Source organism: Lepisma saccharinum, chromosome 21 (genome assembly GCF_977018435.1).
Source record: "Lepisma saccharinum chromosome 21, izLepSacc3.1, whole genome shotgun sequence".
Lineage (NCBI taxonomy): Eukaryota > Metazoa > Arthropoda > Insecta > Zygentoma > Lepismatidae > Lepisma > Lepisma saccharinum.
In genome coordinates this window covers 34,357,955-34,378,663 of record NC_139249.1, presented here as the reverse complement: position 1 = coordinate 34,378,663, position 20,709 = coordinate 34,357,955, and the positions used below count along the sequence as shown (strand labels likewise).

At 36.1% G+C, this 20,709-nt stretch overlaps 1 protein-coding gene across 1 annotated transcript in view; it reads left to right on the top strand.

Moving 5' to 3' along the window:
* LOC146003883 (thrombospondin type-1 domain-containing protein 7B-like) overlaps positions 1-20,709 on the top strand; it is a 559,677-nt gene that overhangs the window by 290,768 nt on the left and 248,200 nt on the right. The window contains exons 17-18 of the mRNA XM_083142348.1: positions 4,598-4,773; positions 19,498-19,651. Of these exons, the coding sequence (XP_082998474.1) occupies positions 4,598-4,773; positions 19,498-19,651 (330 nt within the window). The remainder of the gene's footprint in view (positions 1-4,597; positions 4,774-19,497; positions 19,652-20,709) is intronic.

The window sequence follows — 20,709 nt, the reverse complement described above, 5'->3', positions numbered from 1 at the left end:
TGAAGCGTGCGACTGTCGCGGACGCGTTCCCCGGGAAAGACAAGCGCTGATGCCGAGCCGCTTGCCGCCGAGTCTCGTAGCGAATGCCAGGGAATGCTCTGTAGTAGTCAGTCCTTAATTCCGCTATATTTTACTGCCTTTGATGTTCTTTTTTCTTAATACAGGGTCAAAGGAAGGAGGCATAACCCTTACCAACCCCCTTGGGCACGCCACTTGGACAGGAATTGTAAAGTTGGATATTACATACCTGTGTTCTAAGGGGCAGCGGAATACACAATATAATATTTAGCAACTACCATTTTGAACCTTTTTTTGAAGTTGTTCCAAGACAAAAATGGTAATGTGGATACTCTTATATTACGGGGAGCTCGCATTTACCATTTTAATTTTTCCATTACTTCTTATATTTGAAAATGTTGATTTTTCTGAAAAATTTCTGGAGAGGCTGTAACCTCATCAGCTCCCCTCCCGCATACGCCAGTGATTGGAACCACCGCAAATGTTATTACATTTTAACTTAGAAGCGTTCTTTAATTACACTGTGCAACAATTTTGTACTATTTTTCTGTTTCTTGCATAAAATAAGGTTTTTCTCTAGACGTCGAATCTGCAATTAGTTTTGCTGTATCACTTAAGGTTTTTCTGAAATGTGACTCTCACCATGAAATTCGTCCATATAAGCCTTTCAAGCAAAATGTTGCATTGAGTCTCTTGTGATTATCACCTGAAAATTTGTAATGTAGAAAAGCAGAAGTTATAAATAACTGAATTTGATGTAAACCATGTATTCCAGAAGTGCCGTCGGAGACCAGATGTTTCAGAAAATGTGAAATGTGCATCAAGGAACTACACAGAGAAACACGCGAAAGTGAACATATATCATATTCGTTCACACCTTTTTAATTGCTCCCCTTTACATCAAAATGCATATCACACATTAATTCCTTGAATTCCGTGAATTATTGGATCCGGGAATTCAGCTTTTATTAATGAAAATACCATTGAATTAATACATATTTATATATGCCCTGAGGTAAGTTTTTTACAGTTTAGCTTTTATTTTTATCTAGGAAGGAAAAGGAAGTTGTGTGGAAAATAGAACAGAATTCTCTCAATCCTTTTATTTTCTTAGCGTCCTTTGCAGAACAGTCTATCTGACAGACGGAAGATTTTTACAAGATAACATATATTATAGTTGATTGATTGATTGATTTAGTTTATTTTAGTTCGCGTTTTGTGCCTCTTGGCTAATTTTCGAAGATGGGGCTAAGTGATGAAATGATGAAATTGATGAATGGACATTCACAAACAACCAAGCCCGAGCGGGATTCGAACCCGGGATCCTTAGCGTCGCAGCTCGATGTGCTAACCACTCGGCCACAGGATCTGGCTAAATTGAAAATTGATTAGTTAAAATTGGAGTTAGAAATTCGTATACAATTAATTACACTGTGCGACAATGAAAATTGCCGCAGAACAAAAACATGTGATTCCTATGGAGTTAAGTGCCCTAATGACGATAGTAAAAACCGTTTTCCGCTATCACCTAAACTTTTCTCTGGAAACTCAATTTTATCAGCGCACGACTGCATGTTATTGTTGTCGCAGCGCTTATCAGTCCAGCCTGTTACTAGGGCTCGACAGTGCATAGGAGAAGGGGTGGAGAGGGAAGGGAGGATAGATAGCCACTTGGTTGAGGTATAGTAAGGTATAATGGAGTTGCAGTTATTTGCATCAGTCAGTTGCTAGTGGGATCAAGCAGTGTCTGTTCCTGCCGTGTGTTGTGCAAATCCCCTAACGTGAAGAATACTGTTTATGCGTGTTCACGTGTTTCTTGTGCACAGCGATGTCTAGGATGTGTGTAATTCACCAACCCTTTTCTGTTGTGTGTGTGTGGTGAGTTTACGACGAAGTCCCAAAGACACCCCATTTCCCCGCTCGTCAAAAATGCATACGAGTTGTATTTTGAATTAAAGGTAGATGAGGTTAAGTGTTTGGCACCACAGAACTGTTGCTCACGTTGCTCCCGCTATATAAGAGGTTGGTTGCATGGAACCCACCCATCTACGCCATTTGCCATACCACAGTTGAGGAAGAAACCTAGAGACCATATAACGGATTGCTACTTTTGTTTAACGAAAGTAACAGGAATCTCAAGTAAATCAAAACACAATTTCATATCCAAATTTGGAATCTGCAATGCGCCCAGATTCTCTCCCAGTTCCAAAACCACCAATGGAATGGACACTGGAAGATGAAACAGACGACGGTAGTGATCACGAAGATCTTGATTACACGCCATCTACATCACAGCCCCAACCACAACCATTGTCACAGGTAGGATTGAACAATCTTGTAAGAGATCGGAATCTTTCAAAAAGGCAAGCAGAATTACTTGGGTCTAGTCTTCAAGAAAAAAACCTGCTACAACCAAACACTAGTATATCATTCCGTACACGACAGCTTGGTCTTTCCACGTTTTTCTCAATGGCAGATAGTCTGGTATATTGTAATTACATAAATGGGCTGCTTACAGAATTTGGAATGATTCACAATCCGCAAAAATGGCACCTATTCATAGATTCCTCAAAATCTAGTTTAAAAGCTGTTCTCTTGCATAACGGAAACGAGAAACCTTCGATACCAGTTAAAAGAAACCTACGAGAACATGAGACTACTTCTGAAGTATATTGGCTATTCGAACCACAAATGGAAAATCTGTGTTGATCAGAAAGTTCTGGGGCTTGTGCTGGGAATGCAGACTGATTACACTGCTGTTTCTTGTGTCACTGGGACAGTAGAGCAAGGAAAGATCATTAATGTTATGTAGTGAAACAGTGGCTATTGAAAGCTTCAATCCGGATGAAAAAAATGTGTCGCATGAACCCCTTGTTGACAAAGACAGTGTGCTGTTACCGCCGCTCCATCTGAAATTGGGCTTCATGAAGAATTTTGTGAAGCCAATGGACAAAGTTGGCAGTGGTTTTCAATTTTTACTGTCCAAATTTCCTGCGACTAGTACTGAAAAATTAAAGAAGGTATTTTCAATGGGCCTCAGATTCCTGGCTTGATGAAAGACATAACCTTTGAAGAATTGCTGACAGATACTGAGAAGGCAGCTTGTCTTGTCTTCAAAGACGTATGCAACAATTTCTTGGGTAACGTCAGGTCTGACAATTACAGGGAACTGACGGAACACATGCTGGACTGTTACAAGGCTATGGGGTGCAACATGTATTTGAAAATACATTTCCTGCATTCTCATTTGGATTTTTTCCCGCCTAATCTCGGAGATATGAGTGACCAACATGGTGAGCGATTTCACAAAGATATCGCTGACATGGAAAGACGATATATGGGAAGGTGGTCACCAAACCATTTGGCAGATTACTGCTGGACACTCCTACAAGAATTTTCACCATCCACCCACAAACGGAAAGTTTCCAGGACACGTTTCTAACTTGTAGGTATATTTGAAGCTTTTTGGCAGCTTTCTCGTACCTTTTTTTATGTTTTGTAATACAAACAATTAATTTTTTTCTATGATCTGGTATTTAATCTAGCTAGAGGATCCTCCTGTACTGTAATGATATAAATAGTTTCCAAGTGTCGCGAAAGTTGCTACTTTGTTTTTCATGAATTACAATATATTGCTAACTATATGAAATATAGGCTAAGTTGTACATGTGGCATATCTTTTCCAGAAAAATTGGTACGTGATGGAACATTTCTGATTTCATTTTCGTAATCAGCGTATTTGATTTAGTAAAGAACACCTTCTTTCATCTCGCGGCAAGACACAAAGTTCAAATTTGTTGCACTGTGTTATTTTCTCGTAGATTAGTATATCCCTTAACATTTGTGACTTGTGTTTGTAGATGTATTTCGAGTCTGAGTATGTGAAAAAAAGCAAATGTAAATTCCGCACCTTAAATTTAATATTTTAAATATATATACCGTTTAATTGTATTGAATTAGAATTTTTGGATTCATTGGAATCATGCGGACCCTTTACATTATTAATATATTTAATATATTTGCCTTTTCATGTGTGAGTGTGGTGAGAGGCGATATTATGTAAGGTTGAAATAGAGAAAACATCTGCCTGTAGCCTTGAATTATTGGATAGTTCGCCTTGAAAACCGGAAATTATACCATTTTATCATAGTCCTAGAGTGGCCATCCTGTAAAAGAATATTTATAAATCCCTCCTAAAATTTCGATGTACAGCAATCGGTGACTTGGTCTCATTACACCATAAAACACATTACATTGAGCTTTCCTGCACTGACGTCATTTTCAGTCCCAACGATTGCAGCGCCTGCATTACCAACTCAGCCTCTACCTAGAACAAAGTTAAAGAAAGAACGTTGTGAGTTTCACTTTCTTTTGCGACAAGGTATGCAGCTGTAACTGCAATAGTTTCGCTGTAATAAATATTTGTAATGTTGGAAAAAAAATTATGGTCACCCTGTATAGCATTCGAAGTGAGATATTTACCTAATAGGGCATTTTCATCATTGTCTGTTTAAGGTTTGAATCATTCTTCCAGTAAAACATCACCATTATTGCGTACAACAATGTTGGTTTCTTTCAGATGATCAGGCCAGCCTTGAACGGAGGGAGGCCATGCTTCGCGCAGATCGAGTTCAAGGTGTGCGACACTCCGTGCAGTCAGTTCGAGTGGGTCGCCTCTGGCTGGATGGATTGCCAGCTCATACACGTGGACGAGCAGAATGGATGTGGCACTGGGGACCAGTATAGGCATGTCAGGTGAGTACCCTTTACTTCTTCACCGTTAAAGAAACTTCTTTTACATGTTGTACTCCACCACAACATCCATAAGAGTGGTGTAACGTGTACTCTGGTTCCTGTAAATGGTCTTGTACCCCTAAGAGCACAACCAGGATTGCTAAAGGTCCAGAAGAGAGAGAGTCAGAAAGCATAAATGCGCTCTGGACCGTAAAGAACCTTCTTATACAGTATATAAAATATTTCAATTCGGACCACGAACATTTTTTTCGGGTGAATTTAAATTCGGTCCAGGAACCTTTTTCCGGAATCGATTTAAATACGATCCAAAAACTTTTTTTTTCCGGCTGAATATAAATTCGGTCCAGGAACAGTGCCTCCCCGATGGTGTAGTGGTAACATCGTCGTCTTGTGATCAAGGGGTCCCGGGTTCGATTCTCGGTGGAGGTACATGGCACAGTGGTTCTAATCCCACTTTAAACTGTAGGTCCAGTCCTGATTAGCCTTTCTGTGCATAAAGTGAACTTAAACCAACAATCGGTCCACGAACATTATTTTTCGGAACCAATTTAAATTCGGTCCAGTAACCTTTTTATGGAATCAATTTAAATACTGTCCAGGAACCTTTTTTTTAATGAAACAATACGCAACTTGTACCGAATTTAAATCGTGCAAGAGAAAATGTTCCCGTCCTCCGGCGGAACCCAATGCATAACCCATTAGAATTTATGGATTCCTGAGTACAACACAAGCTTGTTGAACACGTGGTACTGCTACTAGTCAATGCAACAACGGATCTTCCCATGACCAACACTATAACGTCAAGGGTGTGACACGCGGACTGCATTTTTTATATTAAAGTAACCCTTCTACTGAAAGTTAAGCAACATTTTCTTACAATTTCTGTGCAATGAATTACGAAACTTAACCCTGTTGATTAAACACACCTACCCTTAAAATACTTTCCCATATTTGTAGCTAGTGAACATTTTTTTGTCACTGTTGGGACAGACGAAACACTACCTCTTCACTTAATAAGTTATTTTAATTTCTGTGAATTGTCAAATGAAAAATACATTATTTAAGACAAAGAAAGAAAGTAATTGACCTTTGAGTATTTTAGTGAAGTTGAGGGGGAAATGCAAGAAATAAGGGAGAAATGATTTGTTTTTTAGTGCCACGAGTGGGACACAATAGTAAAATGAACATATAATATTTCAAATAACTTGTACCTTCTAACTTAATCATGTATAATACTTGAATTTTTATGCAAATGACAAGTCTCGATTGTGCACTCACAAGATAGGATAAGGTTACGTCATTGCATTTACTTTTAAAAATTGAGGTTCACGCGGAATGCCCCCTAGGAGTATTTGACAAATAAGCTAATGTTATCGACAATACTCGGTAACAACAAGAAAAGATGGAAGTTACTCGCCTCAGATATACTCCTATCGTCTTCGCCACATAAACCTCTCTCCCGTTTTGTTTCCCCTGATTTGATCCCATTCGATCACTGCTCTGTCTATTTGTCCTCCCCCAATGCTTCCGCCAATCAGGTTCACCCCGGCAGTGATCTTACATTTCTCCCAAGATTATCTTTCTCAGCGGTTTCATCCCTTCCGGATTGCGAGATTTCATACCTGCATAGGCAGACATTGGTACGAGCGCCAAATCTATACTTTGTCTATTTCATTCTTAGAGGAGTCATTTGTGTAACACCGATAAATTATAAGTATTCATTACTAGGTGTAGGAAGGTGATGAAAAATATTTTTTCTGAGTTAGATCCAAAGCCAGAAATAAATAAGTAGCTTATTATTGGTTCAACACGGGTAAAACTTGTTCCATGCGCAGTAGGCTTGTTCGCAGCGTCATGCGCAGGCGCTAATTCAAATCACGATACATCCGCTCCTAATTGGCATAGAGGAAGAATCTTTACTGATTCTTATTCTCCACAACAAAAACTCTCGAATGAGGTGTAACGCCATTAAAGGGAAACAATTGCCATTTTATTTGAAATCAAAGTACAGTACTTTAAGTTTTCTGGAGGAAAATAAATTTACCACAATTAATTATTTAATCCATTGGCAATGATTTCAAATAAAATGACAATTTTGTCCCCTTAATGGCGTATTTGCTCAAAAAAGACCATGTTAGGAAAGTTAAATATGTAAATTATGCTAGCATATGTATTTAAAATTCACGAAAAAACAGTGGAGAAAAACACATAGCTACCTAAAAATAATAATAATGCAAACGGCAAAAAGTAATGAAAATTACCCAAAAGCTAAAAAAGGCCAGAAAAGAACACAACTGCAGTCAGTGCACGAGAACAGATTAATTGTGCTAAATTTATTTCAATAGCGAAATTTATTTATAGTTCATTTTCTAAGGATTTTAGTTCATTATAAATAATTTTAAGGTCATTTTATAAGTCATGTTTGAAATTATTTAGGTCATCAACTTCCGAGTCATATTCATTACATAAGTACAGTACACTCAACATGTAGAATAGCATCCCGCGTAAATTAGAAGACAAAAAACCTTAAAGCAATCAACCAGTATGACAATAAATATAATACATTGTCATAACTACATTTGAAAATGGTTAGGCTAAGTCCAAAGTTCCACATTTGTGCAATATTTATAATAATTTAGTCATAAGATTGCTCAAAATTTTATTCAAATAATACAATTAAATGTCTGAAATTACTACTTAAACCTATTCCATTAAATATGATGTTTAAAAAAGCCAATTTGTATATCATGACAAAATTATCAAATTGTGAAATATTCTGAATATTGTGAATATTCATATTCATAACAGTTATTTTTGACTGACAAAATGAAAAACAAATATTTTAAATCATATGTGTTCTTTCTGACAAGAAAGATATGATACTTTCAAATTTATAATTAAATTTCTTGAAATTATGTACATTTGCATTGGCATCAAGGTTTATATACAAAGGTCAACTCTTTAAAATTGTTCAATGTATAATATGATGTCATACTTGGTATTTTGTATCAACATTCAAAAAATGGTATTTGTAATCATTAGATAAGTATATTGTGATATACATAGTAAAATAGCTGTAACAGAGCAAATATGTACATTTACTAAACAAACATTCAAGGTGTTACGCAGTTATGGACAAAAATATAAAACAAAAACAATTGAAGATAACTCATACTAAAAAATCTGGCTTGAACTAGTTGCTCTAATACTAGTTGTCTGTGACTTTAAAAAATCTCAAGATAAGTAAAAATGTGGCTATTGGTGAAGGATTGATATTTGTATAAATCTGGATATTTTGAAAGATTATACTTTACAAGTTAATCTTTAATAGTTTCTTTAAACTATAAAGAGACATTTTGTTGATAACAGAAGCTTGAAAATGGTTTTATAATGGAATAATCTGTATAACGAAAAAGGAAAGATTTGGAACTGGTGTAAAGTGCCTAGTTTAATAATTGAGAGCAGGAAATTATTATCTGATGGCATCTGCATTAACTAGCTAGTAAATGAATATTGCATTATCTAAAATGAAATGTTATGAGAAATAAGACTAAGTGAGTGAAATATTTTCTGCATTTTGGATATGAATAAGCCAAATGTGAAGTTTTGAAAATTGAAGAATGGAAGCCATCTTGTAGACCTGATTGAGGAATTTGACATGTTGAGTGTGTAGAACTGAGGCATACTCAAATATTTAGTGAAGGACTTGCTCTGTCTCACAAGGAGATAATAAAGAAATGTTTTCTACATATAAATAACATTTATATGTTATAAATGTTCTTGTAAACAATTGCATAATTTGATGCTCTTATAACATTTGTTATTTCTAGTTATTTTATCAATGTAATAATTATAAAAATATTTATTATTGTATGAACATAAACACTGTTCATCAGCATATGTAAGCTGGTATTCCTTTTCAACATATATCCGTAGCTTCCTACTGAGCTATTACATTGATTTGAATTTTTGACAGGTATATACATAAAATGATGTGCCAATCAAGACTTCATATTTAACTGAGGACATTTATCAAAGTGATTGATTAGTGAGATAGTTTAGACTGAATTGTCTTCTCGATATTTAGTCACACTTTCTTCTCTTTTCATCACGTTCCATCGTCATATATTTAAGATTATGAGACGTCAGGTGATTAGTTGAAAAGGTTCAAGCTTATAATAATCTTTGTATTGTTTTGCTTCTTGTTCTGGTTTCTGAGGTTAGGTGTTTTTACCTTTAAATATGTCAGATCCAAAGGGTGATTTCTGCTTGGCAGATGTTATGGCTGCTCTCAGTGCTATCAAGGATGGCCAAACAGAGCTCAAAGCTAATCAGGAGGATCTCAAAGCTAATCAGGATTATCTCAAAGCTAATCAGGAGGATCTCAAAGCTAATCAGGACAAGACTAATGCTCAATTGATAGAGTTGAATGATATTATTAAAACTAGTATCTCAGAAGTCAGAGTGTTGAGAGGTGAAATCAAAGCTACTTGTACAGAGCTTAGAGAAGAGATCAAAGATGAACTCGAGGTGGGCAAAAATACAAAAATGGCAGCAGTTATATGTGTGCTAAGAGCCCAGTCAACGTCAGTCTCGAATAAGTTGGACGAAATAGATGATCTGTCCAGGCTTCTGGAAGAACAGGAAAATGAAAGTGAAGAAGATGCAATTCGTCTCAAAGAACAAAGTATCTTGAAACTAGGAGAGACTTACAAGAGAGATGGCAATGCAAAAGAACTGGCTGAACTTATTAAGCAGACGAGACTCTTCCTCTGCACCATTAGTAAGGCGAAGGCAGCAAAATTGGTTCGTGCTCTGGTTGACATGTTCTTGGATCTGGAAGCCAGCTTTGGCAGTAAAGTTCAGTTGTGCAAGGAGTGCATCGAGTGTGCAAAACAAGATAAAAAGACTACCCTCCGGAAGTATTTGGAAGCCTGCCTAATAGCTTTGTATTTTGACACTGGAATGTTTACTGAAGCTCTTCACTTAGGATCGTCCTTATTAAGGGAACTGAATAAGTTAGATGACAAAAATTTATTGCTAGAGGTTCAACTTCTAGAAAGTAAAACTTACCATGCCTTGAGTAATCTTCCAAAAGCATGTGCAGCACTTACCTCAGCTCGGACTACAGATAATTCAATATATTGCCCTCCAACACTACAAGCATCGCTTGATATGCAGTCAGGCATTCTTCATGCTGCTGATGAGATAGACTTCAAAACAGTATACTCTTACTTCTATGAAGCATTTGAAGGCTATGATAGTGTGGAAAGCTCAAAGGCTTTGACTGCATTGAAGTACATGCTGCTGTCTAAAATAATGTTGAACACACCAGAAGATGTGCAGCAGATCATAAGCGGGAAACTGGCTCTGAAGTATGCCGGAAGTGCAATTGAAGCTATGAAGTGTGTTGCTCAAGCAAGTCTTAAGAGATCTCTGATAGACTTTCAGGAGGCTGTGGGTAAGTTTAAAGAAGAATTGGAAAATGACCCAATTGTTCGAGCACATTTAGACAGCCTTTATGACACAATGTTGGAACAAAACCTTTGTCAAATCATCGAACCTTATTCTCATGTTCAGGTGGATTATGTTTCAAAATGCATTAAGCTACCTGGAAACCAAGTACAGAAGAAACTTTCACAAATGAATTTGGACAAGGAGTTTCACGGTATTCTAGACCAACGTGAAGGGGTGTTTCCCCAAAGTGTTCCAAATGTCCAGTGGAAGGATAGAATAAGGAAAGGCACCAAATTTAAATTGAAAGAAATTAATAAGACTGTTTTCACCAATTGCCCAGGTGCAAGGAGGAAAGTAACAACCCATCCTAAACATGTTCGTAAAAGAACATTCAGGCTGAGATGTTTGAAATTATGGAGGAGAAAATTTTGTGTAGAAGCATTCCATACATACTCCTCTCATAATTGTATTTTGACTGTGATAGCACGCTTGATCATGCATCGTACACCTGTACGCAGAAGATGTCACGATGGTGTCATGATGTTAAAGTTAACTTCAAATTTGTAATGTCGTGGACTCACATTTTAATCATTTGATTACTTACCTGTAATGTATCTTTTCAAAGGCATTGTTGCAGTGTGCAGACATGTCTTACTATATTATATCAGATATGTGACTGAAAATTACTTGATCGGTAAAGATTGTTACATACTTATAATGCTTATAATTTATGATTAAGTTTAGAATTACAGTAATATGAACTATGAGTGTTGTAACATTCTTATGTGGTTGCATATATTTGGAAAAAGTATGTTATGAAACATACATAGTTTTATTAGTATGTGAATTTGAAACATACAGTTTAGCAAAATAACTATATTGTGTACATGTAACATCTGATACGAAGAATTATCTTGAATACTTTCACTATGACAGTATCAGTACATGTTTTAATTTGGGTATTGTCGATGGAGTAAGGTCAGTGGTTACATAGCTTGACATGTTGAGTCATGAATATAGTTCTGTTTCAATGCTGAAATCAATCAATCACATATGCAAACCCTAAAGTTGAAAAATATTATCAAAGATTCTTTGTTTAAAGAAAAGAATTACACTTTACTTTGTTCTGTGTGAACATAAAGTATAACTTAGTGGCCTAAGGATAGGTTCACATGCTTCCGATATCATGTGAAGTAAAGACATGTCGACTTTGAAGTGTTAAAAGGGGACGTTGAAGAAACCGAAGACAGGTTTCATCCAAACACAGAAAAGTCTCTGATCGTCAAGCCTTAATAGGTTCAATATAATAATTTGGAATTTAATATCGTTTATCTCAGATTGCACGGTGATGGTAGGGAGAGTAGTTAGAATGCTCACACCCGATGGTAACCTGTTGTCTAGGTAAAGTAGGGGAATATTAATAAAGGGGTTCATGCATATTTATTCACTTTGTTCAGCAGCCTGATTCTTCTGTTGGAATACACTGTTAGCAATAAAGGTGCGGTAATTTGGGCACACGTGTTAACATTTGACCACATGTAAGCTGACAACTTATTATGATTGTATACCCATCTGACTTTCAAAGATTTTTAATTTTAACAAAGATTGATTTGCTATACATCCTGAAATATTGTTGCAGGATAATTTAATCTATACCAACCATACCCATAAGGGTTGGTTGGTTGGGAGTTTCTTATTGACTGAGTGTCAAGGATGGGATATAAGACCTCAGTTCTTTACTTTTTTATTCTTCGTATATTAATTTTGGCATTATGAAATTGCTTATGCTAACATGTTGTTTATTTTGTTGGTTTGAAGGACAAAAGATACTCCTTTATTCCACAACCATACCCATAAGGGTTGGTTGGTTGGGAGTTTCTTATTGACTGAGTGTCAAGGGTGGTATATAAGACCTCAGTTCTTTATTTTTTCATTCTTCGTATATTAATTTTGGCATTATGAAATTGCTTATGCTAACATGTTGTTTATTTTGTTGGTTTGAAGGACAAAATATACTGCTTCATATCACAACCACACCCATGAGAGTTGGTTGGTTGAGTTCTTCTCTTGGGCTGTTGGTCAAAGGTGGTACTGTGAGTCACAGTACTTTGTATATAATTTTTCTTTTGTCGGCCGTTAATGTCAAAATTTTCTCACTTTTCGTGCTTCTTTCCTTGAGTCTGAAACATTAGTTCAGATATGAAGTATTCCTCTGTAGAGTTTGCCTTAAGTTGATCTTCATGATCCGACATTGGTCCTCATTCATATTTCTTGATCCTTAGTTGTGTTGGGAACGGTGGAAAAATTTAATATAACAAATATTCTTTGTTATGTGTATTTTCTAGTGCAATAAATGTATAATATAATGTGATGGCATGTGCATAATAATTTTGAATGCTAAGATTTAGCTTTGGCTTGAAAAATATTTACTAGACCACAAAGATTCCAAGAGTTGAATTGTAGGCTCAAATAGGAATGAACTTGACAAAGAGCAAAGAGATTCACGTGTTGATCCAAGCTTCAGTCAAGTAGTTGTTTCCTTTAAAATGCTAGAATGCATTATGGCTCCAAAATGTGTTCACAAAGGGCTGAATAGGAAATTCGAGCCGTGACGCTGCGAGTGCAGGAACAACAGTTATTTATGATTTATAATTTTTGTGCGCACATCATAATTTATACATTTCTTGCATGAATTCATTTGCGATGTAAGAAATCTTATATTCAGCACTCCGTAAATCTGAGGATGTTTGCTTTTCGATGCAGGGACTTACATTTTTGTCTTGTTAGCCAATGTTGCTAGATGAATGGATCAATTCCTAATGGGAAATTTAGATCAGAGGTAACTTACTCTACATGAAGAAAATTATTATTAATATATTTTTTGGCTAAATAAAGATTAATATAGAAATTATGCTCTCAGGTTGAGAATGAAGTTCTGAATGGTGCTTCATTGGTTGATAATAAATAATAATGTTATGTAGGTACATTGTTTATGTAAAAATGGTTCATGTGGTACTTCACTAGATAATAATTGTTGGTATGTCGAACTTGAATTTCATTTTTTCAATATTATTATGTACTAAAAATTCATTATGCATAGTTGCACTGTATTGGTTCATGATGAACAAGTTCTTGTTGTATTGTTGGAAAACAAATATTCAGTTACACTCAATTGATTATAATGCTGAACATGAAAACAGATTGTAAATATAGAGGCATTATATTAATTATTATATGTTAAAGTCTCAGTAGTGCTCAGATCTGTTGTGTTTTCGTCCCTTGTTGAGCGCCAGTATGACAATAAATATAATACATTGTCATAACTACATTTGAAAATGGTTAGGCTAAGTCCAAAGTTCCACATTTGTGCAATATTTATAATAATTTAGTCATAAGATTGCTCAAAATTTTATTCAAATAATACAATTAAATGTCTGAAATTACTACTTAAACCTATTCCATTAAATATGATGTTTAAAAAAGCCAATTTGTATATCATGACAAAATTATCAAATTGTGAAATATTCTGAATATTGTGAATATTCATATTCATAACAGTTATTTTTGACTGACAAAATGAAAAACAAATATTTTAAATCATATGTGTTCTTTCTGACAAGAAAGATATGATACTTTCAAATTTATAATTAAATTTCTTGAAATTATGTACATTTGCATTGGCATCAAGGTTTATATACAAAGGTCAACTCTTTAAAATTGTTCAATGTATAATATGATGTCATACTTGGTATTTTGTATCAACATTCAAAAAATGGTATTTGTAATCATTAGATAAGTATATTGTGATATACATAGTAAAATAGCTGTAACAGAGCAAATATGTACATTTACTAAACAAACATTCAAGGTGTTACGCAGTTATGGACAAAAATATAAAACAAAAACAATTGAAGATAACTCATACTAAAAAATCTGGCTTGAATTAGTTGCTCTAATACTAGTTGTCTGTGACTTTAAAAAATCTCAAGATAAGTAAAAATGTGGCTATTGGTGAAGGATTGATATTTGTATAAATCTGGATATTTTGAAAGATTATACTTTACAAGTTAATCTTTAATAGTTTCTTTAAACTATAAAGAGACATTTTGTTGATAACAGAAGCTTGAAAATGGTTTTATAATGGAATAATCTGTATAACGAAAAAGGAAAGATTTGGAACTGGTGTAAAGTGCCTAGTTTAATAATTGAGAGCAGGAAATTATTATCTGATGGCATCTGCATTAACTAGCTAGTAAATGAATATTGCATTATCTAAAATGAAATGTTATGAGAAATAAGACTAAGTGAGTGAAATATTTTCTGCATTTTGGATATGAATAAGCCAAATGTGAAGTTTTGAAAATTGAAGAATGGAAGCCATCTTGTAGACCTGATTGAGGAATTTGACATGTTGAGTGTGCTCAGATGTAGAACTGAGGCATACTCAAATATTTAGTGAAGGACTTGCTCTGTCTCACAAGGAGATAATAAAGAAATGTTTTCTACATATAAATAACATTTATATGTTATAAATGTTCTTGTAAACAATTGCATAATTTGATGCTCTTATAACATTTGTTATTTCTAGTTATTTTATCAATGTAATAATTATAAAAATATTTATTATTGTATGAACATAAACACTGTTCATCAGCATATGTAAGCTGGTATTCCTTTTCAACATATATCCGTAGCTTCCTACTGAGCTATTACATTGATTTGAATTTTTGACAGGTATATACATAAAATGATGTGCCAATCAAGACTTCATATTTAACCGAGGACATTTATCAAAGTGATTGATTAGTGAGATAGTTTAGACTGAATTGTCTTCTCGATATTTAGTCACACTTTCTTCTCTTTTCATCACGTTCCATCGTCATACCAGAAAAAAAATTGGATAGAGCACGCCACTCATGCTTATTGAAATCAAGAGTTTTCTAACATTTATTCTCCGAACATGTCTCCGTTTGACAAGCCGATCACCCAGTAGTTCTTTGAATTAAGAAATGTGTACATATTACATTGGTAATGAAACCGGATATTTTAATTAGTTTAGCGTAGAGTTGCTGTATTTATTTCAATTCCTAACACGAGCACTTTCAAATGTTACAGAAAACAGTGACATCTGTTATTTATTCCGGAAGTTCGTGAGTTGGCAGTAGCTCATTTCAGAGTTCGTGTTGCTCTTTCGTTCGTGATGCTAATTTGGGTTTTTTGTTTATAATGTTATTGCAGCAGCGCAACCGCAGGGGGAGCATTGCTCCCTCCTCCAACCTTGGACTGAAATGAGTTCTATGGGGGCAAACATTGACGGCCAAGTTGTACCTGCAGGGGACAATTACCGCCCACAACTTCAAATTTTATGCAAATAAAAATATTTTTCGTAAAATTTTCTTGCTCGCTTCGCTCGCAATACATGCTTTTCTAAGTCTTATCAACTTCAGATCCGTAGCTAGAGGGCGGCGGGAGTCGGCCTGGGCGATTAACGGTCTAACTGAAAATAAGTTGTAAGATTGATTGATTGATTTTTTGGTTTTAAGTCCGCTTTACGCACAGAAAGGCTAATCGGGACTGGACCTACAGTTTAAAGTGGAATCCCAACCACTGTACCATGTCCCTCTACGGGTATCGAACCCGGGACCCCTTGATCTTACCACTACACCATCGATGAGGCACGAAAGTTGTAAAAGAGAGAATGCATTGGCGTCCCGTGAAATTATTTGCACCCTATTAAATCAATATTGATTACAGCCTGCAAAAAAATTGTATCCAAAAATGTTCTTGCTCGCTTCAGTCGCAATGTGTCATTCTTCTATGCAATGAATTGTAAATTTCCAGACAGAGCAATAAGACTTGTTTTAAAAGCATGAACAATTGTTTTCAGCAAAGGGAACGTGCACATTTGAGATACAATTTATGTAATTTTTGGTGTTGGTTTATTGTGATTGGTGAATTGGATGTGTAATGTATTTAAATAAAGTGTTGTATATAATATGTATTAAAAAAACTTTGAAAATGTACACAATTTAGTGTCCACGTCGCTCCATGTTGCATATGTGAAACACATATCGTGCATGAAAGTTATACATGTTAATGTAAAAAAGAAATATATATTTGGAATGCATTTATCAAAAATTTTCTGTCTTTCAAAAATAGTTTGTGCGCTTGTTTTTCATTATTAATGTGAAATTGAACCTGTTGAAAAAATAATTCAAATAGTTTGTTCGAACACAAATGCTTTAGCACCAACGTCTACCCCATTCTTGTATAATTTAGAAGGGTAAACGTCTTTCATACTACTACTACTATTAATAATAATAATGATAATAATAATGTTGGTCCTGGGTTCGAATCCTGGCTTGGGAATGAATGTTTGTGAGTGTCCATTCATCAATTTTATCATGTCATCACTCATCCCCATCTTCGCAAATTAGCCAAAAGTGGCACAAGAAACGAAGTAAAATAAAGCAAATCAATAATAATAATAACATTATTATTATTAAAATTATTGTTGTTGTTGTTGTTATTATTATTATTATTAATATTGGTACGTTTATCCTGGTGCTTGCCCCACCCCCAGACAAAAATTCGTGGTTGCGCCTCTGTGTTATTGTAAATGTATCTTGAAATAGTCACGATATAAGGGTACTGCTTTAAAATTAAGAATTATTAAGTCAACAAGTAATATACACCTAATACAGTATAACTTGTGATTGAATGAGTCCTTCATTTAAAATAATGCAATGTTCACAATTTAACACTTGTATTTTAAATATACACATTTAGTGGAGATGTACAAAGTGATCGAATGGGGGAGGCCTATTTTATGATGATTTTGATTTAATTTTTGTTGTTTAGCTTTCCTTTGTTCCCACTTTTGGCTAATCGCGACGGTGAGGATGGTTGATCATGGGATGAAAATGATCACAAAGAACACCAATGATCAGGCCGGAAATGCCCGGTCTCCTGGCGTCGTATCTGCCGGGGCTAACTACCCCGCGCACGGAGGTTTTGGTGTTTTATGGTGACGATTGTCAGTGTGGTGATATACACTTATTACATACAGGGTGTATCATAAGTAATAGCGCAAATGACACAGTTGAAAGTACACGATAATAGAAGCAAAAAAGTCTCAATAAACATGGATCTGCAAACGAGCCATTTTCGATATAATTGCGGAGATGTGGTTACAAGCCACCACTGACTTCATTGTTTGTAACCGTCGTCCTAGTTGGTAAAATGCTAATAATGTGTGGTTACAAGCCGTCATTGATTGCATTTGGTAAACACCGAGTGCTTTACTTCTTGCGCGTTCCGAGGTTTGCTCTTTGTTTACAAAACAGAATATTTCCGAGAGGTGGCGTTGGAATCAAACATAACATTTGCGAGAGGTGACGTTATATGGATACAATCAGTACACAGTCTACTCGTACTGTGGGAGTCACGTCAGTTGTACTGTACTGCGTAGTGAAAATGGAACGAGCCGTTTTCGAGATAATTGTGAATGTGTGGTTAAAGCCGCCACTGGCTTCATTGTTTGTAAAAGTCATCCTAGTTTGTAAAATGCTAATAATACAGTAATAATAATGATAATAATGTTCTCTGAGGCGCTGATGTGTCCTTGAAAATGTACGACTCTCGGGGTGCCTTCGAGCAGGGTATTTTTCTTGGTACAAGCGTGCAGCCTCCCGTGCATTGCGGTTAGCCAAACCATACATGAAATACATATTCGCATACTCTTCGTTGCTGTAAGGTTTTATTTTCACTACACAGTACAGTACAACTGACGTGACTCCCGCAGTACGATTAGACTGTGTACCGATTGTATCCATCATGTTTGATTACAACGCCACCTCTCGGAAATCTTCTGTTTTGTAAACAAAGAGTAAACCTCGGACCGCGCAAGGAGTAAAGCACTCGTTGTTTACAAAATGCAATCAGTGACGGCTTCTAACCACATTCGCCACATTATTAGCATTTTACCAACTAGGACGATTACAAACAATGAAGTTAGTGACGGATTGTAACCACACATTCACAATTATCTCGAAAACGGCTCGTTTGCAGACCCATGTTTACTGAGACTTTTTTGCTTCTATTATCGTGTACTTTCAACTGTGCCAGTTTGCGCTATCACTTATGATACACCCTGTATGTCACACAAGTGAAAAGAGGACAACTTTTCCTATTTCAATGTATAATTTTTCAAACACGATGTATATTTTGCAGTAAATAGCAAGTTGTAAATAAATTAGAGACCCTATGTACAGTGTGAGGGAAAACCATATGAATTTAGATGAGACAACACGAGTACAAACGTTTTCCAACTGAAAATCACTATACCTCCTTATACCCTGCTTCTATTATTATTTTTTATTTGTCAAATTTGTTATCGGTGATTCAACAACGGTATTAATTTATAACCTCAAGCCAACGACAGAACAAGTTATAAAAAACTCCATTAAGCCTTGTTTCTATGATAACCAAAAACCCAATACGCTGACGAAGGCAGAAATTTATTTTATTCTAAAAAATATAAACTAAACGTTACGTTTCAACCTTCTAGCAAAGTCTTCTTCAGACTCTGTACCAAATACAAATGAAATAAAGTACAAAACAAGAAGATATATATATACGTATATACACAAAAATCACTCCCCTAAAGAGACAAGATTATTAATAAGTTGTTCATCTTGAACATTCCTTACCAGGTGTTCCAGCAGGTGGCTTTCTCCTGTCAACTGTTGTTTCACCTGACAGGAAAGTGGTTGGACTCTGGAAAGTGGTTGGACTCCTTATCTCACGCTCTTTTTCCTTATCCTTTCTCTCTTCATTCCTCTTCCTTCTTTTCTCCTCCTTTGCTCTTGTCCTTTCCACTCTTTCTAACAACTTGTAACAGTTGGCAGGAGAAGGCCACCTGCTGGAACATCTGGAAAGGAATGTTGCAGATAAACAACACTCTAATAATATTGTGTCTGGAGGGGAGTGATTTTTGTGTGTGTGTGTGTGTGTGGGTGGGTGGGTGTGGGTGTGTGTGTGTGTGTGTGTGTGTGTGTATATTGATATCTTCCTTATTTCATTTGTATTTGGTACAGAGTCTGAAGAAGACCTTGCTAGAAGGTTGAAACGTAACGTTTAGATTATATTTTAGAATAAAGTAAATCTCTGCCTGTGGTGCATTATGTCAAAATCACAACTAATTATAAGATTATTACTGTGACAATTCATTATGCTATTCTCATATATCAATCTTCTAATTCCTAGGTGCATGAGGTTTCTACCACACCAACTACCCTTCGAGGTTGAAGACAGGTACTGTGATCCTGTTACCCAACCAGCTGATATGAATGCTTGTCACGTAGCATGCCCTGGAGAGTGTGTCGTCAGCCCGTGGTCTGATTGGTCAGAATGCAATGACGTAAGTGCTCTTTGTGTACCATTTTCATAGTAGCATAAGTGTCGTTACCCTTGAGATGACTGGACATCAATCTTCCACAAACACAATATATTTTACCGATCTTTGGGGGAACGCGTCCCCCTGTCTCTTCATTAATGACACCCGCTAATAGTAGTACAGTCAACGGCAAAGATAACAGTAGGCAAATTACTTTTCTTAATTCTACATTCAGTGTTGTTTTAAGGAATGAAATTCTGTTGATTCGAAGCATATTGACGCTTTTTTTATTTCAATTATCATCACATTGTGAATGAAAAGCGTCATGGTCAATTCGACTACTCTTCCTTTTGCCGTTGGGTGTACTATTGAGAATTTCTTACGCATATCTTAATATGTGGCCGCGGTGGCTCAGTCGGTAACGCGTCTGACTACCATGCTCAAGGTCCCGGGTTCGATCCCCGGCCGGTTCAAATCCGGGAACTTTTCTAACGGTGAAAGCGGCCCCGGCGCCCACCCAGCGTCGAATAACATGGGTACCTGGGGGAAACCCTGGGGGGTAAAGGCGGTCAGGGGCGTGATGCTGATCACATCACCCCCACTCACGACCGGATCAAGAAAGTGTGGGGCGTTACCCCCACACCCCCTATACGCCTTCATGGCGTGGTGCTATGCACAGGGGAACACTTTACCTTTACTTTTTTTTTTTTTTTTACATATCTTAATATAGCTAACAACTGCATTTTGGAAGTGGATCGATTCAATCATGTTGAAGTTTCGCCGGCCCCCGTGGCGGAGTGGTTAGCACATCGCGCTACGACACCATGGGTTCCGAGTTCGAATCCTGGCCTTGGCGTGTATGTTTGCGAGTGTCCAGTCATCAATTTCATCATATCATCACTCATCCCCATCTTTGCAAATTAGCCAAAAGTGGTACAAAAGCGGAGTAAAATAAAGCAAATCTATCAATCAATCAGTGTTTGATGTTTCAAAATGATGGTGGGTGCTCGCTTCAAAGTCAGTGGACGAATGGTAATTTATGTTTATTAACACTAGAATTTGAACTTCGTATTAGATGTTCA